This window comes from Hylobates moloch, unplaced genomic scaffold (genome assembly GCF_009828535.3).
Source record: "Hylobates moloch isolate HMO894 unplaced genomic scaffold, HMol_V3 SCAFFOLD_17, whole genome shotgun sequence".
In the NCBI taxonomy this organism is placed as follows: domain Eukaryota; kingdom Metazoa; phylum Chordata; class Mammalia; order Primates; family Hylobatidae; genus Hylobates; species Hylobates moloch.
In genome coordinates this window covers 38,213,359-38,237,798 of record NW_026652292.1, presented here as the reverse complement: position 1 = coordinate 38,237,798, position 24,440 = coordinate 38,213,359, and the positions used below count along the sequence as shown (strand labels likewise).

General features: G+C 38.1%; 1 protein-coding gene across 2 annotated transcripts; it reads right to left on the bottom strand.

Moving 5' to 3' along the window:
• Window positions 1-2,758: 2,758 nt before the first annotated feature.
• FBXO4 (F-box protein 4) lies at window positions 2,759-23,977 on the bottom strand. Of its 2 annotated transcripts, none has more exons than XM_032135686.2 (7): window positions 23,522-23,977; window positions 21,777-22,012; window positions 19,096-19,316; window positions 14,963-15,038; window positions 14,676-14,851; window positions 9,355-9,530; window positions 2,759-7,044 (listed from the first exon to the last, which is right to left on the bottom strand). In XM_032135686.2, exons 1-7 carry the CDS (start codon window positions 23,708-23,710, stop codon window positions 6,928-6,930), a joined length of 1,191 nt encoding a protein of 396 aa, XP_031991577.1. In that variant the 5' UTR covers window positions 23,711-23,977; the 3' UTR covers window positions 2,759-6,927. The 2 variants fall into 2 exon arrangements, with proteins under 2 accessions (XP_031991577.1, XP_031991578.1); XM_032135687.2 differs by lacking the exon at window positions 2,759-7,044 and adding an exon at window positions 7,405-7,783 and having other exon boundaries at window positions 23,522-23,974.
• Window positions 23,978-24,440: the final 463 nt, after the last annotated feature.

Genomic DNA, 24,440 nt, shown 5'->3' with positions numbered 1-24,440 from the left:
TCTGTTTATGTGATGGATTACGTTTATTGATTTGCCTATGTTGAACCAGCCTTGCATCCCCAGGATGAAGCCAACCCGATGGTGGTGGATAAGCTTTTTGGAGGCATACAGAAACAGAGAGATTTTGTTACCACCAGAACTGCACTAAAAGGAATATAAATGAAGCATTCTTCTCACTGAAAGGAAATTATATCAGAAAAAAATTGTATCTACTTAGAAAATACAGAATGCTAAAAGTGGCAAAAATACTAGTATATATGAAAGACTGTCTCAATTTCTTTTAAAGATTATTGACTGACAAAAGCAAAATAATATATCATAGTGTTTATAATACATGAAGAATTAAACTGTATGGCAACAGTATCACCAAAGGGAGGAGAGGGGAAATTCTACTGCTGTAACGTTGATTCATTATATGTAAAGTAGTATAATATTAAAAGATAGACTATGATAAACAAAGGAAATATATTACATTTCCTGGATGCTGCACTGTTTAAGATAGTAGCCACTAGCGGCTGGGTGCGGTGGGTCACGCCTGTAATCCCAGCACTTTGGGAGGCCGAGATGGGCAGAACATGATGTCAGGAGCTCGAGACCATCCTGGCTAACAGGGGGAAACCCCGTCTCTACTAAAAATACAAAAAATTAGCCGGGCATGGTGGCAGCCACCTGTAGTCCCAGCTACTTGGGAGGCTGAGGCAGGAGAATGGCGTGAACCCGGGAGGCGGAGCTTGCAGTGAGCCAAGTTTGCGCCACTGCACTCCAGCCTGGGCGATGAGCAAGACTCCATCTCAAAAAAAAAAAAAAAAGCCACTAGCCACATGTGGCTACCAATAAGGTCATTTAAAATTAAATAACATTTAAAATTTAGTTCCTCAGTTGCACTAAGTACTTTTAAAATCTTAATAGCTAGAGACTAATCAGATCGGACATTGCAGCTACAGAACTTTTTTATTGCTGTAGAGAGTTCTATTGAATAACACTAACTTAATGAAGTAGCTCGCCTCTCTCTGCCCCATCACCATTTTGGGTGAGTCAATACTTATGTTAGGGTCCCTTGTGATATCTGATCCCTACTTCTTCAGCCTCAAGGAAAGCACTGATCATATCAATGTCAGCCTCCCATGGTTACACTGTAGAAACTATCATCACTCAAAACTCTCAGCCTCCAATACCTTAAACTATAAGCTTTCTCACTTTGACTACAACCTACATATGACTACCTCTTTCATTTTATCTTACAGAAGTGGAAGCTTAGTTACTATCCACGTTCTCCCAATTTCCTGCCTCCTCCCATTAATGCTTGAATGTACTTCTAGCCTATACTGGGCTGATATTTTCCCACTACTCCCCAGTCTTTCCCTCCTTGACAATCCTCTGGGCTCCTCTTGTGAAAGCTTAAGCCTGATTAACTTCCACAAAATACACTCTTGGCCTCCACTTCTGGACTCCTGAGTATTAGTTGAGAAATTTCTAAACCATGCTAACCTGCTAACAGCTATATTTGAATAGCTTCCTGCTATTCAAATTCAAATGGTTCTTCATTCCTACTTAACAATCCATTTATCTCCTTTGGATACTGGTATATTTCTCACAACAGCTGTTCTATGCCTCATTTTAATCCTTCCTCTGTCAGCCTAAACTCAATCCTGCCTCCTCATCTTTGACAGGTAGGTGATTTTATCTCTTAATTGATGAAGGTAGTTAAAAACATACATCGTGATCTTTTTTCATTTCCTTTGTACCTCAAATATTCCAGGTACTTTCATCTGCCCTAGTCTCATTTGTTATTGTCTCTAAGGAGGAAATATCCCTTGTCTTATACAATAAGATTTCAATTTTTTTCTAGGGCTCTTTATGTTCTGTTGGAATATATTATGTACCACCTATTTATTCAATACAATAATATTAGCTTAGGCAGTGAATCCAAGGTCTCCTGATGAAATCAGAGTATAAATGATCCTTTATTTGGAAACTTGTGAGCAATGATGTCTATTAACTTTTGATTCCGAGTATTTAGGGATTGAAATTATGGGTGCATTGTGGCTATATTTGAAATCTTGAAGAAGCCATATGCTTTTGTACCATTGCATTTCAATGTTTGACAGTAAATGAAGAAAGCAGAAGAGACAGTGCAGGGTCTTCTATTGAACCTTCTGATCAAAACAAATATTTTTGAATTTTAATGCTATGGATAGAAATTCTTGGTGGGATGTTTGGGGGAAGGCTTGACTTCTTGTTTTTGTTTTTTGGTAAAATAATGCTAGTTAAAAACTATGTGAAGTTATTTGTCATAATGGTAGTTGATCCAAGGGGAGTATTTTTAGATATCACTTGGCATGTAAAAGTATTTTAGCTTGCTTACTTGCTTCTAATTGACTAGGAGTCTTGAAAAGTCATGAGATAGATCGTTTCTGCAATGGAAAATTACTCAAGGCAAGTGCTTTTCAGCAAGCAGAGTGCCCTACTTTTTCTATTGACATATTCGAAGGATTTCTGCTGACGCATATTATTCGACCAGCTACAAAAGTTTTCATATGTTGATTCTCAACAGGCAAATGCATTTTTCAACTGTGATTTATGCCCTTTTATCTGGAGAACACAATAACAGGTGAATAGACATGACAGTGGCCACATTATAAACACAATTCTATAATCTGCTTTTTACTTAAAAATATATTGTGGGATCTGGCCAGCAGCCCGCAATGCAATGGGGCTTTCTCTTTGTTCCCAGGCAGATCGGCAGGTCGGGAAATAACAGACACACACAAGATAGTGAAAGCTGGGTCCAGGAATGTCACCGCCTTTTGGTCCCACGGTGCCAACGATGCACTAGATATGCCAGCATTTATTATTAATTTTAGTGAGGGCAGGGGTAGGTTAGTGAGGGATTTAGGGTCATTTGATTATGAGGTGAGACGGTCACATAGGGATGAAGTAATTCTTTAACATAACATCTGTATGCAGAAGTACAGTATACAGAGATAAGAATTTACAATATAGTGTGTGCATCACTGATTTCTAACAGAGCCTTAAAACAGAAACACAGTCTTTCCATAACCTATGATTAGCAAGATATTAATCAGCAGTAACAGTTGCAGCAAAAGCTGGTTACAAACAATCCATAGAAACAGGACGTGAAGCTAGACAACCGGTTAGACCAGAAATTCTCAGAAGGGAGTATGCCTTAACCTTAAGAGGCCTAGAAGAGCCATGGCAAGATGAGGGTGTTTATAGCCCTATCTTATCCATACGGACAGGCGTCCCCCACGCGTTCATTTATAGGCTCTCCACAAGAGTCGCATTCCATTCCCAGAGCTATGAACATTGGCTTTTCTGGGATAGGAATCTTGGTGATGTGAAACCTCCCTGACTGCACGTCCATTCATAGACTCTCTGCAGGGGGAAGCACATCACGTGCTGTTGTCTCATTCTGGCAGTCCAACCTGGCATTGTCTTTACCCAACCCTGCATGCAATTTTGTATTTACAACAATCAGGAGCATTTCATCTTTTATTCCATAGCAATAGTTTCAGGGGGTCTTCCTACAAAAATAGATTGTGAATATTTTATGTATTTAAGTATTTAAAAGCATTATTTTTAATGTCCACATTTAGCCATTTATTCATTATTCATTCTAAAAATATTTCCCAAGCATCTACTATGTTCCAACCACTGTTCTTAATGATATATACTAAGCAAGGAACAAAATAGAATAAACAGTCACTTTCATAAAGCTCATATAGTATTCCTTTACATAGTTGTATTGAAAGCTTCTTAATCAGATTGGTCTACTAAACTTTTTTAAAAAAAATGTTGCTACCATAAATTAGAAATTGTGCTTCATTGACTATCTTTTCAGCTGTAGCTTTGTGCATGTTAATGACAGTTTCCTGAAGATAAGATCTTAGAAACAAAATTATTAGGCTAGAACATTTAATAGCTCTAAGGCTCTTGACACAAATTGTGAAGTCCTTCCTAGAAAGCTTAGATCTCCCCCAGACTCTCATCACTTCTGCTATCATTTTAAATGTTTCAAATAGAAACTTTGCTAATTGGAGTTGAGTCCCTTGCTTCTTTAGTTTCCTGTCAAGTGAAGTATCTACTTGGTTGTGGACTACATTTTAAGTTATCAACTTATGTACCATTGCAAAATACTGCATGAGTACAATATTAACCTTAGCTAAAAGAGCAAATTGCTGAAGAAGCAATTTGTGCTAATGGCTCTAAATTGCTGTTATTTGTTTCAGTTATCCTGAAACTGCATAAGACCTGGCATATATATAGTGGGCATGCACTAAAAATTGAACTTTATTATTTTCACATTTCCTATGACTGCTAAATATGGAATATTTGGTAAAAAGAAAAGACTTCTAACATTTATGTAGTCTCATTCTTTTATCTGACTTATTTAGGAATAATTTATGAGTAATGTTTGATATTGTAGTTCATCATGATGGTAAAGAATCATAATTTCACAAACACTACGTTTTCCTGTGTCACTAAAAATAACAAATGGGCTGAGAAAGTTTCTCTCTTCTATAGTGCTATCAGGCTAGAAATTTTAGGCCTTATCCTAGAGGTAATAGTGAACCATTGAACATTTCTCAACAGAGGAACTACACATGTCATGATTTAGTAAAATTATTTTGACAATATGGAGAATTGTACTTTCTCTAGGTATAAGTAAAACCAATATTATTTTAGTATATGCTTATTTTAATTGCAGTTGTAGAACTGAATGCTTCAATATGTTAAATAAGAACTTCCATTTGATTTCTACAAAATGACAGCCTGAGATGGTTACAAAATAGCATTCGGCTACCATTTTAGTGCAAAATAGCATTGGGTTACCATTTTAGTGTGCTAGGGCTGCCATGATAAAATACCATAGACTGAGTCTCTTAAACAACAGAAATTTTTCTCACAATTCTGGACTCTAGAAGTTTAAGATGAAAGTGTCAACAGGTTTGGTTTCTCCTGAGGCTTTTCCTTGGCTTGTAGATGGCCACCTTCTCACTATGTCCTCATGTGGTCTTTTGCCTGTCTATAAACATCCCTTGTGTCTCTTCCTCTTCTATTGGATTAGGGCCACCTATATGACTTCATTTAACCTTAATTCTCTCTTTGAAGGCCCTGTCTCCAAATACAGTCACATTGTAAGGTGTACTGGAAGTTAGGACTGCAACATATGAATTTGGGGAAACAAAATTCAGTCCATTAACAGTTATTAATATACACATGCAGTTCACAAACTATATAGAGGCACAATTTTCAAGTAATTTTCAATAGTGGCGATAGAGTTTATATGATTAAACACTGACACTTTTTATATGGCCATCTAAACATACCTATAAAATAGTTGTTTTATGTCAGGATAATCATTTCAGAGAGTGACATTGAAAAACCCATAAAAACACTTAGAATGTTAGTGCTAAAGTTGAGGCCTTCCCACAGAGAAGTACTTGTGCAGATGCTTACAGCAGTTTTTGATAAAGCAAAACTTATGTCCAAGGTAGGTATTATTATTCTCATTTTGTACATGAGAAAACTGAGATTCAGAATTTAAGGGACTTACTTGTGGCCACGTCAATAAAAATTGGCAGAGTGGAAATTTGCGTTAGGTCATTCTCAACTCCAGAGGTTGCATGTGTAACAATTTTGGTTTGCTTCATCCCTGGATAATGCTAATATAGCACTGATGAGAATTTAGTGAACCATAGTAGAGTCCAGGAAATTGATTTTTTAATTAAACATCAAAATAGCTTGTAGCTCTTTTTAACTTGGATGAGAGGATTTTCGGACTCCATGTCTAATGTCTTCTTTGCTACCTATACCATGATATGGACTTGAATTATAATAGAATTCTTTTCTCTGGGTCTCAATTTCTTTACCTAAAAAATGAGGATAATACTAGTGGCTTTATAAGGTTTTTCTAAGATTTAAAGTTTATGTATACAAAGTATTATACACGTTGCCTGACACAGCTGTCATAAAGGCTAGCATTTAGTCTTAGCTCCAATATTTGAAGATTTTGTAAATTTTACAGTATCCTCATAATTAGTAATTTTAAAAATCTCTTTTGTTACCCATAATTATATGGAGAAAAACACCTAAAATGCAAATGACTCATGTACTTGTCAAAATCATCAAGGATCAAATACAATAAATTATATCTCATGCTGCAAATAGAGTGGGGAGAACCCCAAGACATGCAGCAAGTCCTATCCAAAGATAATTAGGACTAGGGAAAGACCATATAAAATGAGTTAATATAATAGAGACAAATTTCATAGTGTGTAGATGAGGAAAAAAGATTTGATTGGGACTCTGTGGAAAATTAAACTAAAAACTAGAAAAATAAATGTATCTTGCTTTAACAAAAATCTAGATTATAAATACTGGAGTGTGCTATAAGAAAAAAAGAGCACAAGGTACTAGTTTAAATCTGGTGAGTGACATAGAATTTGATAATACACTATTTCATTTTCTCCATTCATCAGATATAATATCTTAATTATAGAACTGAAATGCCATTTTAAAAAAAGATAGCTGATATAAAAGCATTGTTCTGCTTCCATGTGGTACTTAATAAATTAAACCACTCTTCTATCATAACTTTGGATTATTAATTATTAGAAATATTAATAATGCCTTAGCATAGTAAAACTACAAATATCTAAGTAAACATTCTGACAAATGTGAAACCGTATGTTCACAGGTCTTTCTCAAAGGTCTCCTAACCCAACAGTCCATTAGGCAAAATTCTGCCTCCTCAACAACAAGGTTAAAACAGTAATAGCATTGACCTAAAAGAGACTAAATACAATTATATGTAAAATATATGTTACAAACTTTCTGTCCAAAACAGAAATACATTTAAATATGGAACTTATACAAACTATATATAGATATTTATAGCTTTTACTATAATCTTAAAATTCCCGAGTTCCAGTGAGATATTAGGGTGTTTCTTCTGCCGAGTATAAGCCATTTGTGGAAGGAAGTAATATGATGCATACAAGTCTCTGGGAAGTTTTCACTCTGAGTATGGAATAGAATTTGGCTTTAGTATCTTATGAGCTTGCGAAGTTATCTGAAAATAGTAAGAACTATCAGGAAAAGTTATTTTTCACTAAAGCAGTATTAAATATGATATAAGCTTGCTTTCTACTATTTCATAATAAAAGAGGGATTGTATGGCCATAATATTAAATGCAATTCCAGTACATTTTTCAGTCTTTAAGCAGTGTATTTATTAAGAATAGATAAAAATTTCTTTTCTGATAACCACCTATGAACCCTTGAAAAGACTGAATGGAAAGTTTAACAAATTTGCTATTTCTCACTAAGGCAATCTTTATACCCAAAAGAATAGAAATTCAGGGAATGAGAGGCACAAACTTGTTTTTTCCAGAATTTAATATTTTTAAAAAGACAGAAAATATAAAAATTACCAAAAAAATGTTTAAAGGTTCATTTTGGGGCTAAATACTAGGACTGAAACTCTTTTCTTGTAATTGATTTATGGTAAAGAATAAAAATAATATAAAAAACACAGCAGTTATAGCTGTCCAAATTAAGGCCCATCTGCAAAAAGGCAGGACAAGGTGGGCTGACTGAGCAAATATTCACATCATGACCTTAGTAATAAATTTCAAATGGTTTCAGTTCCCAAGATCTGAAAAGAGAATCATCTTGCATGCTTAGATTCCACTTCTTCAAGAATCCACTCAATGCCATTCAAAAAACCAGTCAGAGTTTCAGCCTCTGCATCCTGGACCTTGGAATACATAAGAGAGCATGTTGTTAGTAAGAAACTAAGTCCAAAATCTTATGAGTAGGAGGGACATTTTTCTAGACACTAAAAAGAGAATAGAACTTTTAAAAATCCCAATAGACTTTGGATAAGTTGCTCAAGTTTTATTTTGTAGAGCACTTAGATAAAAATATAATCATCTCTCTTGTAACTATTACCAATATAAAGCTTATTTGCCTTGGAATTCAGCTTTGGAAATGGAAAGAACTACCATTTCCATGACTTGCTTCCATATATGAGGGGAAAAAATTCCTCCAAAGGATCCACTTTGAAAACTAAAACATTTTTTAGTGACCCAGTTAGTCATATGTGTGACACCATGTTGCAAAAATGTGTCTTGAAGACTGCCACTCCTCCTAATGGTAAAGCTAAAATTGCCACCATTCAGAAGGGGAAACTTTATTAGTAGTTTCAAACTTCATTCCAAAGAGTGTTTGGAGCTCCAGGGAAGAGACGGAAGGGGAACAAAGAAAATCCTCTTAACTTTTTCCGCAAAAGGTTTCCAACTTTAATTTTTCTTTATCTGTTTTACTCAGGGGTTATCATGTCAGGTTTTGTTTGAAGAAAGAATGCCATAATTAAAATGTATTTTAGGGCTGGGCACGGTGGCTCATGCCTGTAATCCCAGCACTTTGGGAAGCCGAGGCGGGTGGATCACTTGAAGCCAGGAATCCGGGACCAGCCTGGCCAACATGGTGAAACCCTGTCTCTACTAAAAATACAAAAATTAGCCAGGTGTGGTGGCACATGCCTGTAATCCCAGCTACTTGGGAGGCTGAGGCACGAGACTCACTTGAACCCAGGAGGCAGAGGTTGGAGTGAGCCAAAATTGCACCACTGCACTCCAGCCTGGGTGAGAGCAAGACCCTATCACAAAAAAATAAATAAAATATATTTTAGAAAGCAATAAACTATAAGATGGAACATATACCTTTGATGATCCATAAAGCATAATACATTGATGTTGTAAAAACCATAATAGTGGCATCTAAAAAAAACAACCTGGCTGGGCACGATGGCTCACACCTGTAGTCCCAGCACTTTGGGAGGCCAAGGCAGGCAGATGGCTTGAGCCTAGGAGTTAGAGATCAGCCTGGGCAACATGGTGAAATCCCATCTCTACAAAAAATACAAAAAATTATCTGGGTGTGCTGGCACACACCTGTAGTCCCAGGTACCTGGGAGGCTGAGGTGGAGGGATCACCTGAGCCTGAGAGGTTGAGGTTGCAGCGAGCTGTGATCGTGCCACTGCACTCCAGCCTGAGTGACAAAGTGAGACCCTGTCTCAACAAAAAAAAAAAAAAAAAAAAAAAAAAATCCCCAATTGTTATCTCACTGTATGAGAGAAGAGGCAAGTAAGAAACAATTGATTAGCTAACATTTATTATCACCAATCAAATAGCTTCCATAGATTAAGCTATTAAAATTGACTTTAGAATACCATTTCATTAAAGAAGATAAATTTAAAAAATAAAATCAAATAGCAAATAGAGTGCAAAATAAAATTTTTGTCACTAGAGTATAAATGATCTTACCAGCCATGGGTGATTTAGAAGATTCAGATGCAGCTCATGAGCCAAATAAAAACAGGGCATTCTTTTTACATCCCCTTGAGAAATACAAGATAAAACCAACAATGGTCTTCCTGAAGACCCAAAGGCTGGATCTGTCATTGCCATAATATGAGAAAATTCATCTTGCCATTCATGTCCTAAGGAATGTAAGTCAAAACCTTTAATTTGCATTACTTTTAATAGTTTTGAAAATAATAAAATAAAAAATTAACAAAGCGAGGGAACAAAAATTTACCAGGATCCAAACGTAAACTGAGGGAAAAAAATCACAGTACTCTTCAGATGTCTCCATAATCTAAAAGCAAAAATGCTTGATATAGGTAGCTCCTTTCACAAATTCTGTAGATGTCACTGCCCTTTCATTCAAAGGGCTTACTTTCAAAATGTAGGCATATAGTAGAGTTTAGCTTTTTTTATGAATACCAACAATCTCAACCTTCTATTGGAGTGTTTGGACCATCTGCATTTTGTGGTAGGCAGAATTTTAAGATAACCTCAATGTTCCAAACCCTTGCATAATCCCTTTACCCTTTAGTATCTGAAGAACCTACAAATAAGATGGGGCATCACTCCCATGATTAGGCTTTTAGACACAGTTGACTTTAATAAAGACAGGTAATCTTCATTGAGCCTGACCTAATCAGGTGAGCCCTTAAAAGCAGCTCTTCTTGTTGAAAGATTCAATGCAGGGGACATTTTCCATTGCTGGATTGGAAGATGGAGGCAGTCACATGGGAAGGAATATAGGTGACCTCTAAAAGCTGATAGCAGCCCCCAGCTGACAGCTAGCAAGAAAACAGGAAGGTCAGTCCTACAACAATAAGGAACTAAATTCAGCTAATAACTTGAATGATCTCGGAAGCAAATTCTTTCCCAGAGCCTCCAGAAAAGGATGCAATCATATGATACACAAATTTCAGCCCAAGAGGCCCTATCCAGAGAACTCAGTACTACCATGCCCAGACATCTGACATAGAGAACTGTGAGCTAAAAAAATAGTTGTTTTAAACTATTAAATTTGAGGTAATTTGTTAATAGAAATTGAAAATTAATAAACATTTAATGTACTTATCAACAAGGTGCATTTAAATGTATCCTATACATCTTAGATTGTGACTTGTCCATCTGTTCTTCCTTCTCTCTTTGCCTTCCTTCTTTTGGACCGAGTTTTTTAATGGTTCCATTTTATATCCACTATTGGCTTAGTTACAACTTCATTATACATTTTTTAGTAGTTGTTCAAGTATATGTAATACACATTTTTAATTTATAAGTCTACCTTTAAATATTATGCCATTTCACATATAGAAGAAACTTACAATATAATATACTTAAATGTTCTCTCTTCCATGATGTGTTCTATTATCGTATATTTTTCTTTAAAATGTCATACACGTATAATACACTATTAGTTTTTTTTAATTAAAATTAGAAAAAAACCTTTTATAGATAGCTCCATTGTTTCCATCCCAGGAGTCTTCATCTTTTTCGGTAGATGCAAATTTCCATCTGTTATCATAGTCTTCCGCCTAAAGAGCTTCCTTTAAGATTGCTTATAGTGAAGATCTGTTAACAATCAATTTTCTCAGTGCTATGTTCAAATGTGTTTCTCAAAATTCATGTGTTGGACATTTAAACCCCAATGCAACAGTGTTGGGGGAAGGGGTGTCTTTGGGAGTTGTTTAGGTCATAAGGGCTTTACTCTTATGAGTAGATTAATATTGCCATTAAAAATGGTTGCAGCCCTGTCTTTCCCTCTTCTGTCATGTGAGAATGCAATGTTTATCTCCCGCTTCCCTTTCTGCCTTCTACCAAGTAAGACATCAGCAAGAAAGGCACTCACCAGACACCAGATGCCGGTGCCTTAATCTTGGACTCCCTAGTGTCCAAAACTGTGAGAAATAAATTTCTGTTCTTTAAAAATTCATTTATTGATCTCTAATAAAATTAGACTAAGTAGTCTTGGGAGAATAGGAATTTAGGTGAAGCCAGAGGGAAAAAAATCACAGTACCATTCAGATGTCTCCATAATCTAAAAACAGAAATGCACTGATATACAGGTCTGGGGTATTCTGTTATAGTGACACAAATGAACTAAGACATTGAAATTTGTTTGTCTGAAAAAGTCTTAACATTGCCTTTATTTTCAAAAAAATATTTTTGCTAGATACAGGATGTTTTCTCCCCCTTGGAGTACTATAAAGATTTCTCTTTATTGGTTTCTATCCTGCAGCAATTCTGACAGGAAATTTGCCGTCACTATTATCTTGGCCTTCTATATACGTATGCTTTCATTTTTTCTGGCTGCCTTAAAGATGTTCTCTTTATCTTTGATTTTTATCAGTTTGACTATGATGTGCCTAGATGTATTTTTCTTTGTATTTATGCTTGGCATTCTCTGAGCATCTTCAATCTGTGGTTTGTTGTCTTTCCATAATTTTGAGATAATTCTGGCCATTATCTGTTCAAAAATTCCTTTTCCCCTTTTCTCTCTCCCTTCATGTTTTGGGACTCCAATTACAGATAAGTTAGATCAGGGGTCAGCCTACTACATTCTGTGGGTCAATTTTTCTAAATAAATTTTTATTGGAAAACAGTCTGTCCATTCATTTACGTATTTATTGTCTCTGCTGCTTTTGTACTGTAATAGCAGAGCTAAGTGATTGCAAAAAAAAACTGTATGGTTCATAAGCCTACAATATTTACTGTGTCCCTTTAAGAAAGTTTCCTGACCCCTGAGTTAGATCACTGGATAGATTCCCCCAATTCTCACTCTGTTCCTTGCTCTTAACGTTTTTTTCTCTTTGTGTTCTAATTTGGATAATTCTGAGTGACTTATCTTCACTTTCAATGATTCTTTCCTTTGCTAATATGCCCACTGAAGGAACTATTCATCTGTTGTCATATTTTCATATCTGGCATTCTTGTTTTACTTTTTCAAAACAGCTTTCTTTTCTCTGCTGAAAAATCTATCTGTTCACACATATTGTCCACCTTTTCCACTAGGTCTCTCTCAATCTCTCATTTTTTTGTGGGTGGGAGACGGGGTCTCTCCCTGTCACCCAGGCTGGAGTGCAGTGGTGTGATTTCAGCTCATGCAACCTCTGCCTCCCAGGCTCAAGCAATTCTTCTGCCTCAGCCTCCCAAGTAGTTGGGACTACAGGCACGTGCCACCATGCCTGGCTAATTTTTTGTATTCTTGGTAGAGGCGAAATTTCGCCATGTTGCCCAGGCTGGTCTCGAACTCCTGGGCTCAAGCAATCTGCCCGCCTTGGCCTCCCAGAGCCATTGCACCAGACCTAGATCTCTTAATCAGTTATTTTAATGTCCCTTTCTGAGAATAACAACATGCAGACCATCTCTGGTCCAGTTCAACTGACTGCCTTATCTCATGACAATGTACCATTTCATTTTGATTTTGTGAGTGTCTCATAATTTTTAGATTTAATGTTAGGTGTTTTATGTAGAAGAGCAGTAGAGACTAAGGTAAAAAGGATTTACTCCTAAAAACAGGCATCATACTTCGGTTAGGGTATTAATGCAGTAGGCTGAATCAAACTAGTCTGTAGTTGAGCTGGATTTGGCTTTTATTGCTATAGTTAACTTTGTAACACATAGACTTTAAATTCTTCCAGCAGCATGCTGCTGCCTATCTTGTTCTCAGTAAGAGCACTGGAGTACCAGAGTTTCTTTCTCAGAGTTTCTACTTGTTCTCAGCTTTCAGCCTATCTTTTTAACTGTGTCATGGGGGTTATGGGGAAGAGGCAAGGAGAGCCTCTCCACACCCTTCCCCCATCCCTGCGGTAGTCTGCTGTTGCTCCTTAATTGGTAGGGACATGGAGATTTCTCAGTTTTCTCATCCCAGCCTCAGGCCTTAGGTAGGCCCTGTGTACCAGGGCCTCAGTGGTGCAGGCTTTCTCAGTGTTCCAGCATGACTGCAGAATTCTGCCCTGTGTTGGCAGAAAGGTCTCCACTGCAAATTTCCTGCCTCTCCTCCGGAGTCAGCAAACATTTAATTTCTATCAGTGCAAGATCCTTGGTACAAGTGGAATTCCTGCTCCTCCCCTAAGACAGCTTTTGTTTCTATCTCCCTTGAGACAGCAGCAGTCAACTTTTGTCTGTGGAAAACAGCTTTGGCTTCATTGAGAAAAGGATATAGAAAGCAGGAGGATATACCTGTCTCCAAGCACCAGCTGGTCATCACATGCATGCCTGTACCACCAAGGAGGGCACTCATAGGTCTCCTGCTCTACCACTAACCTTTTACATGAGTACCTAGTAGAGGCCAGTGGGAAAAAGTTGATAAGTGAGTATAGTCTCTTTGTGTCTTGTAATTTTTTTAAATTTATTTTGTGTGTGCCTGTTTTATAGGAGCAGATTGGAAAACTAGATAAAAGTAGGGGCTATATCTGTTTTAGTTCCCAATTGTAACTGAAACATGCTTGTAGGAACTAAAAAACTATTTGTTAAGTGAATTTATCTTTTATTTTGCTTCTAAGTTTTCTTTTTATAGATAGCTCTGTAATAACAGAAAGTAATTGCAACTGCTTTTACTGCCTAAACAGTAACAGATGCCTAACAGACCACAGGGAAAATAAATTCAATAGAAATTCAAACCAGTGTATTAGAGAACTATAACATATATACAGTATATTATGTATTTATATTCTATCTTGTTCACAAAGGATTTGGGAAACATATTATAATACTAGCTCATGGCCCAATGATATTTTGATTTCACACAAAAATAGCATTCTGAATGGTAATTATTCAGAATATATGAACAGTGTTCTCAACTGATCTACTTAACATCCTACCATCACATCTCTCTACTATTTGGATAAAACAAAGGTAAAATTTTTCATAGTTATTTGCATAGATTATTTGAATAAAGCCAGAAGCAGACAAAATGTCAGTATCAAAACAATGCAGAAGCATACAGCAAAAAAATATTGTATAGCTCTAGTACCAAACTTTGGAATGCATCAGAATTCCCTGGGTGCTTGGAAAAAACAGATGCCCAAATCTGATTCACACAACCCAAATCTAGGAATAAAATCCACCACGGTAGGAATCAGCTTGTTATCATGTTTAACAAGCTCCCCAGGTGATCCTAATACACACCAAAGTGTGAGAACACACTATTAATAGTAAGGGACAGAAAATCACATTGATAAAATAAGCCATCATATTCTTAAGAAGCCACAGTAAAGACTAAAAAGGTATTTTCCATTTGCTTTGAAAAGAACAATGTGCTTAAAAATGTACATATGAGTACTTACTTTTATGAGCTTCAGCATTTGCAACATAGATGAACCCATCTACAACTTCACACACTTTTTGAATCTGTGGAATCACACTGTACCGGCTTCCTTGTTGATCATCACCTTCATTCTGTCGACTGAACATCTTGTTAACTGCACTTGTATGCTCTTCCCTTGCTCTATCTCTTTCCTTTCTAGAAAAAAAATTGTAAAGATAGAATATAAAAAGACACTAAACAGACTCCACTCACCTGAAATGTTTTAGTTCTGATGTTTCAGTTAAGCCACCAAGTATGTAGCCTTACCTGGTAGTTGAATATAAGATTAGAATGTTGAATTTATGTTGGTTGTTCAACTGAAAATTGACTCCTGATCCAATACCTAAGAAAGAAAATCACAGTTACCAAAACTAATCATTAATAAAAATAGCAAAAGATCACACTGAAAATTACCCAGTGAAAGCAAAAAGAGCAAAGAAAAAAATTCTATAACAACTTATACATAGATTTGAAATAAAATAAAATGTACACATTGAAGAAAAGATACCGTATGTAACTTTCATTCACATGGCAATAAAAATAGAGAGAAAGAAAAAAACTGCAAGGCTTATAACAATCCTTATATCATCATCACTATCATCAACAACTTTATCATCTTATCAGTAGCAGCTGCATAATCACAGCTACTACTATTTTTCCTCAAGACTAAGACTCATTTTCATATTTTTATGTTTCTCATTAGTCTAATAATCCATGTATACATTCAATTAAGTGTCTTTCTCCCCCTCTGAAAAGCTGTTTTTAAATTGATGGGGGGCCAGGCACAGTGGCTCACATCTGCAATCCCAACAATTTGGGAGGCTGAGGTGGAAGAATCACTTGAGGCTAAGAGTTCAAGACCAACCTAGACAACATAGTGAGAACCTCATCTCTAAAAAAATACAAAACAATTAGCCAGGCATGGCAGCCCATGCCTGTTTGCCAGGTACTTGGGAGGCTGAGGTAGGAGGGTCACTTGAGCCAGGGAGTTCAAGGCTGCAGTGAGCCATGATCATGCCACTGTACTCCAGCCTGGGTAACAGAGAACTTGTCTTAAAAAATAATAATGAATTAATGAGGAGTTGCCAACAGAACATTAGTAAATTGAGAAAATACTGAAGATACTGAAATTTAGAATTCGACAGAGTTGGATTATAATTCTGAATTTCTCACTAACAGCCATGTATTTGTATCCCTCAGTTTGACACCAGAAAGAAGCTGAATTAATATATTCAGCACTAATATATTCTTCTTAGGTTTACTGGGAAGATTAAATGAGATCATATATGTAAAACTCCTAGTAGGGTGACTAGTAAACCACAGGTGCTAAATATTAGCTTCTTACTGCTTTATATCTGAATCATTAGTCACTGTTATTTGTCCTTCTTTCTTAACCTCTTCCCTCCTTGGGCTGTGTTAACACTAAGTGGCTGGTTCTCCTTTTGCCTCCTCAGAAGACCCTTCTGGGCTTCCATGGCTCTACTTCATCCTGTTATATAAATGTTCTTCTAGATCTGTTCAGTTCTCTGCATCCCCATGACTACACTTTAGTTCACATTGTCATCATCACTCACCCGGGCCTCTGCAATCACTTCTAACCAGTCTCCTATATCTTCTTGCCTCCTATTATCCTTTCCTCTGACATCAGTTGGAATAATTTTTTAATAATGGTATCTAATTAAGTGTCTTCTCTACAAAGCCATTGCCCTTCAGATGAAGAAATAAAACCATAATATCTGGCCCCTACTAACCTCATTAGAGACAACTCCAGCCTTTCATACTCTTAATTCCTGCATTATAACTAATTTATTTGTTTAAATAAGCTATGCCATACCATCTCATGTTATCATTCTAGGCAACACACATACGGGGCTCTTAAGTACTAGGACTGCAACCATGCCAGGCCACGTGATCCTAGTCCTCCAGCCACCAGGTCTGGTGCATGTTCCACAGAGACCACAGAATCAAACTTTAACATGTTTCTGATCTTTGTTTTCATCAGCTGCACTCCCATAGATTATCCTCTCAACACATCTAACTTCAATCCAATATAGTAGCCATACTGTTCTGCTCTTCTTTGCCAATTATGTAACCCCATATTCTCTCATCTTGCGAGTGTGAGGCATAAATTGAACTTTTAAAACAATCACTTCAGCTGCTCTCTGGAAAATGGAATTGACATTTTATAACCATCAAACTTCCCCATTTCCTCAACCTCTTCTTGAGGTGTTCCTTCGACCTAATAGCTGTACTTGAAATTGGCCTACCCCTAGGTGAGGCTTCTCCTGCAGTGAACTCTCAAGTAGCAAAGATGCTTATTTTCTCAAAACTCAAGGTAAAGAGGTGGGATTCATGTTCTCTTGACTCCCAATGCCATATCTAAACCATTACTCACCAACCCTCTGAAAAAAATCCTTCTACTTTAGAAACACATCATTCAGCTGTAGCACTCTTTCCTTCTTTGTCATTATTATTTATGAATCTCCATTTAATAGTCACTTCCCCCAAACATAAACTGAACATTTTGGCACCTGTCTCCAATCTTCCCCTCCATCCTCAAAAACTTCCAAGTCCATGTGGACTCCATATGACTCCCAAATCTCGATTTTCTAGCCCAGATCTTGCTCTTGAGAGCTGGATGCATACAGTAATCCATAAAGTCATTCACTCATTCACCATATACAGAGAGTGCCTGTTATGTGCCTGGCACCACAGATACAGCTAAAAATAAAGTGAACAAGATTTTACCTTCATGGAGCTTCCATTCTAGCAGATTTGCTTACAGTAGGTATCTCCACTTGGATCTTCCATGGAGTTATCAAAGTCAACATATTCCAAAGAATAGCTGCCATTCTCCCTATACAGATCTTACTGTTACCTGCCCCCTTCCAAATTTTTCTTACTTCTCCAGTGATTTCTTAACCTAGTGAATCCTCTATCATCCAACATAAAACTCAAGTCAGAAACCTGGAGCCATCCTTATTACTGCTAATACATTTATTCTGTCAATTTTATATCCTTACTATTCATTCTCTTCTCTCATCTTCACTAACAGTGACTTAGAGTTCAGATCCTTTTCATATTTTAATCATAATATTACAGTGGCTTCTTAATGGGTCTCCATATCTTTAGCCCCTTCTAATCAATTCTTCACTCAAGAGCCTGAGTAATCTTTCTAACATGCAATTTTGATCATCTCAATCCTCTACCTAAAATCCTCCAGCAGCTCCCAAATGCTTAAGCATGGTACATATGTGTCTTTTCACATAGCTCCACTCTTTCTAGATACACAGTGATACTTCACATGTGTCCTCCACATCCAGAGCTTTGTGCTTTTAGAAATGTAGTTCTCCGCCGGGCGCGGTGGCTCACGCCTGTAATCCCAGCACTTTGGGAGGCTGAGACGGGCGGATCACTAGGTCAGGAGATCGAGACCATCCTGGCTAACACGGTGAAACCCCGTCTCTACTAAAGATACCAAAAAAATTAGCCAGGCGTAGTGGCGGGCGCCTGTAGTCCCAGCTATTTGGGAGAATGGCGTGAACCCGGGAGGCGGAGCTGGCAGTGAGCCGAGATGGCGCCACTGCACTCCAGCCTGGGCGACTGAGCGAGACTCCATCTCAAAAAAAAAAAAAAAAAAAAAAGAAAGAAAGAAAAAGAAAAAAGAAATGTAGTTCTCGCTGCCTGGAACACCTTTATTGTCTTTTTGTGACAGCCTACACCTACTCACCCTAGTGACTCATATGAGACATCATCAATATGGAGCCTTCTTTGACCCTTACCTTTCTACCCAGGAACTAAATACCTCATATTCTAATTATCTTTACACTTCTCTATGTCCTCATCCACACCTATCTTGAAGGCAGACAGAGACATTGTTCTAAATCTCTGCATCCCTATCATCTCACTAATAGGGGCTGGCTCTCAATAAATAAGTAAAGCAAAGGCTAAATTTTATTATTACTTATATTTACTATTTATCCTGCCTTGCCAAATACTTATGCATTTTTTTTTAATAGAAAGAGGGGAAGGTGATGATTTAACTCTTTTGAATTCCAATACATATCAAAATACTCTCCATACAGATGCTCAATTTTTTCTGCTTTTTCAAACATGATAAATATGATATCCCACTGTACAAATGCAACATCTTGACTACAAATAATTTATTTTCACATAATCTTAAAGGCTGGATTGTACAAATTTGAGGAATTAAGAGAAGCTTTCTTATAGTAAGTAAATTAATTCTGTCAGTTCAGTGGAACCTGGTGGGGCTCCCAACAACCAAAGTACTGTTTTTCATTATAGCAAATAATTAATTTAAAATGAATTTCTTTCTTTTTAACAAGAATGTCAAGCTCAAAGTGTTTGAATTAACTGTAGATTAACATGAAAATTACCATCAATCTGCCTCTGAGGCAAACCAGCTGTTGGGCAAAGTTCCTCTGAAGACATCAAGCTCAACACCAAAGAGGTATTCAATTCTTCCAGACCTGGTCCAAACATAGCAAATCGTGGTTCATTCTGAATGATCAGCGAGTGTAAAAAAGAAGTGACAGCTCCATACATAGGACGGCTGGATTTTGAAGTTCTTCTTGTATATGGACAGCACATTCTATAGCTGTATAAAATTGTCACAATTAGAACATTAACACAGAAAACACTTAGCCAGTTCTTCATTCGAAAATATATAATTTATTGAGTACTTGCTAGACACAAGGGATACAATGATTATATAGTTCCAATCCTCCAGGAAGACAATGGTAGAGACACCTTTATAATATGTATGTGGAGTGCTCTGACAGGGAAAAGCACAAGGTGCCATGGGGGTGGGAGTGGGCCAGAAGCTAAGGAACTCTTCCCCCATGAAGTGGTTACTTACTTTCTAATCTTTAATTTAGATTCTCTCATGGAACATTTGAATGGTGAAATTTTACTACATAAAGGTTCTCAACCTGAGGAGGTTTATCCCTGCCCCCCTGGAACATTTGGCAATGTCTGAACAACATGTTTATTGTCACAACTGGGGAGGGGAGAAGGAGTGAGCAGAGGCCAAGGATGCTGCCAAACATTAATCCTACAATGCATAGGGCAGGCCCCAGAACAAGGAATTATTTGGCTCAAAATGTCAATAGTGCCAAGATTGAGAAACTCAGCACTAAAGATAAGCTACACACAGATAGTTAGCAGAATATCCCTAGAGGTAAAAAACAAACAAACAAACCAAAAAAGTTGCTAACACTACCAATATAACCAAATTTCAAATGTCTTGGGTACTTCTAATAATAGCCTCAAATATAACAGTTTCGTAAGAGTTAAATGAGGGAGGCTCAAATGATCCTTGCAGCAAACCTAGCAAACTAAGAATGATATAAAACAATTCCATTTCTTGAAATAGCTATAAATCTCTAAAGTACCAATTATGCATTTTATCAAAAATTAAAAGTTACCCAAATCAAAATAAAACCTAAAGTCCTTCAAATAAGTCAAGCTGGTTAACAAAATCACTAAACTAACAAAATCCTTTTATTAGAAACCTTGTAACTCATGAAGGGGAAAAAACAAACAAAAAACAACTTTGAAGCTAGATAGACCTGACCAAGCCTCACCACTTTTAGTTATATCAGCCACTTACAGTCTGAATTTCAGTTTCTTCATCTGTATTATTTGAGCAACAGAAATAACTCAGGGTTGGCCGGGCGCAGTGGCTCACGCCTGTAATCCCAGCACTTTGGGAGGCCAAGGTGGGCGGATCACGAGGTCAGGAGATCCAGACCATCCTGGCTAACACGGTGAAACCCTGTCTCTACTAAAAATACAAAAAAAATTAGCCGGGCATGGTGGCGGGGGCCTGTAGTCCCAGCTACTTGGGAGGCTAAGGCAGGAGAATGGCATGAACCCAAGAGGCGGAGCTTGCAGTGAGCCCAGATCGCTCCACTGCACTCCAGCCTGGGCGACAGGTAAGACTCCATCTCAAAAAAAAAAAAAAAAAAAAAGAAAGAAAGAAATAACTCAAGGTTGTAAAAATGATAAGTAATTTATATGACCATAAATGGTAGTTACTATTATTACTATTCCCTGGGCAAAATCTAATTCCACAGCCTCATATACACTTGATGCAATGGTTAGCTATTGTACAGGTATTGCCAAGCAAGTGAGATACAGCGGCACTTGCTGAGATTATCTATAACAGACAACACACCTTTGAATCAAATAGTCTCACAACACTTGACATAATGGCGTCTGTATTAGAATAAGGAAAGGCTCTGAATAACTCAAAATTTGAAAAAAAAATCCTGTATTTTGCCACTGAGTCAAGCACAACAATTTTTAAAGAATAAATATTTTCAAATTTTTAAAATAATGCATTAAATTTGAGTTTCTCAGAAAAACAGGCTACATCCAGATCCAATGTCATTATATATCTTTGAGGTAGCATAACGGGGTTCCAGTCTGAATAGTCCCCTACAAGCTATATGACTTTAGGCAAATCACATAACCTCCATGAACCTTAATTCCACATCTGAGATACAAAGATAACACCTTCTTGTTGCATGAGGATTAAATGAGTAAAACATACATAAAGCATCCCTCGTAGAATCCCGTACACTGCAGTTGCTCAGTAACATTATCTCACCTACACGATATTAAAAAATGTCAGTGCTTTTGAGTGCTAACATAATCTTATTTCTTAGAGCCTTTAGAATGGTTTTCTTCTTCCCTGCCAAACAACAGGGGTCTCTGATCATCCATTTTCTGGATATGGAAAAGTATTTACCTATTTAACAAAATGACATTTGTTCTAAAGATCATGAGAATTTTAAGAAGTCTTTTACTTCTTGCCATCTATACTACTTATAATTATTCAAATACTGGTTAGGCACCACAGGGAAATAATAAAATATTAAAGCTGAAAAGGTCCTATGAAGAAAGTCATTTAACTCCCAGTTTTGACAAGAGAACAATTAGACCCCAAATCCACACAACAAATCAGTAGCAGGGTCAGGACTAACTTGGATATTGACTAGTAATACAGTAAAATTTAATATCTTCTTTTTAATTCATAAAACTAGATACTTACACTGCCATGTAGTCAAAAAATGCACCATCAGTGACCTCAGATATAGGCTTTTTTAAGATTTCTAGATCTGGAAGAGACTTCCAGTCAACAGAAGACCAAGAAGGAAGATCCCTCAACAGAAAGTATCTCCACAGAATTGGATCTCTTACAGTTTCATTCCAATAATGATTTGTACTTCCCAACTGACACAGATCATGAGGTGAAAGAAAGGACAAAATATATAGCTGTACATCAATCTGAAACAGAAGAAAGCAGCAGGTAGGAAAAAGGAATGAAAAAAATAGTTTTGGGGCGATAAATCACACAATCAACAAATAAATAACAAAACGTCAACTGACTAGTATTTTTAATAATTAAATCTACCATTAACAATTAAATCTATTATTTTCCTGCCATCAGCAAAGAATTATAACTGAACATTTTAGTTTCGTAGTTGTTAAACATTTAATTTCTGAAACACTGAAACATTCCTGAGAAAGCAACAACTGTCTTGCTATTTTTCCAGCAAAATCACCAGTTCCTTTAATTTTTCCTCAGATATTTGGATATACCAGTTAGTTACATAAATTAGTTAAGGAAATAATTTGTTCTTCAAAAGAAAACCTATCTCAACCTTTATCTGATTTTATCATCAGACCAAATCAAAGAGTGTACATTTGTCTTTTTTTTTTTTTTTTTTTTGAGACACAGTCTCACTCTGTCGCCCAGGCTGGAGTGTAGTGGCAAGATCTCGGCTCACTGCAAGGTTCACGCCATTCTCTTGCCTCAGCCTCCCAAGTAGCTGGGACTACAGGTGCCTGCCACCAAGCCCGGCTAATTTTTTATATTTTTAGTAGAAACGGGGTTTCACCGTGTTAGCCAGGATGGTCTTGATCTCCTGACCTCGTGATCCGCCCACATCGGTCTCCCAAAGTGCTGGGATTACAGGCGTGAGACACCGCGCCCGGCCATAAATGTGTCATCTTAGTTCCTCTACAGAATCTATTAAAATGTTATGAAAAACCTCTGCAAGGAGGAGAAACTTCGGAAGCATTCTAAAGCTGCAGTTTTCACGTTGATATACACATTGGAGGGAGGTGTCAATAGTCCAAATGAGACAAAGAATTGTAATAATTTTCAATAATTTTTGTTCTCTTCATTTACCTATCTACCCCAAAGTTTAACAATAAATTATGTGTATCATTCTCTTGGCCTTGATGTAACTTCAGGCACTTGTAACTTAAGTCATTTATTTTCAACTGAGGGGCAGTTTTGTTTCTTCAAATATACAATAACAGCCACAGGCACAATGTCCTCTTGAGAGGGTAAAAATCTTGGCCCTCCAGGTGTTTTGGTACAATGATCCGGAATCAAAGACGCTGGGAACACGGACGCTGGAATGCTTTCCCAAGCTAATCAGCAAGTTGGGAACGGTCTCATTTCCGTAACCGGACATTCAAGGTGTCCTAGTCACATGTGCCTGTTTTGGGGGTGGAAAACCTGAGGGCGATCGGGAGGGTCCCCAGGAGCCCCGTGAAGGTGCTTCCCTGAGATGTTCGGGCCCCCTGCGGAGCACCAGGGTCCATGCCAGGACGCTTCTGGTCAACTGTAGCTTCTCGGTGACTACACTGCCAGGAATGGCTGCATGGACGGAGCCAGACCCAGGCTGGGGCGCAGGAGTTACCCAGGCCCCCGGGGGCTCCAGGGGAGGTCCCTCCGGCCCGGGCCGGCCCCACTGTCCTCTGCGGCCTGCGGCCGACGCTCACCGGCAGCCGCGTCAGGGTGCTGGCCGCCTCATCCACCTCCTCCCGCGAGGTCGTACGCGCCACCCTCTCCTTGCTCACTGACTGCCAGAAGGTCTTCCAGCTGCTGAGGATGGCCGCCTCCAGGCGGCCCCAGTCGCTGAAGGGCGGAGGCGGCGAGCTAGTTCCGCTGCGCTGCTCGCTTCCCGCCATGGCTTGCCCGGAGCGCGGGTGACGAGTCTTAGAGCCACGCCAGCGCGTCAGCCTCCTGCGCAGCTCCGCGCTAGCCGAGGGCGCCCTCGGGCGTTCCGCCTCCCGCCTCTCCCGCGAGTCCGCCTCCAGGGCAGGGTTAGGCCCAGGGGCAAGGGGGGGTACTGGGAGGAAACCCACTGTGCGTGGTTGTGAGCCGAGTACGAAGCTCCTGTCAACAATTAACTTCCTCAGTAACTTGTGGCCTCAACCTCAGCCACGCCAACCGCAGAGCCCCTGTACAACCTCTGGCCCGCTGACTTCTGACTTCATTCAAGATGTTCTCTCCGGGATCATTTCCACTATGCCTGATCCTAGGCGACTCCGCTTGTTCGATAGCTCTCTGCCACTATCTTGGGCTTAATAACCACTGCTTCCTTTTCAGCACTACCATACTACGTGTGGGGTGTTTTTCGTGTGTGGTGTTTCCTCAATCACCAAGTTACCATTTATTTTCTTGAGTATCAGCAAAAACAGATTAGAGAGGCAGTCAGCGGGTCAATTATAAAGAACCTTTTGCCAAAATGAGAAGTCTGGACGCACTATGCAAAAATATAAGCACATTTAAAATTTGCTTAACCTGTGTATCTCATAAAAGGGCGGCAAAAACGGCTAGGAGAACCCAGATGTGGCGGTGTTGAAATCCCACTAGTGAGTTTTTTAATTCTCAAAACAGATGCCCATTCTACTTACT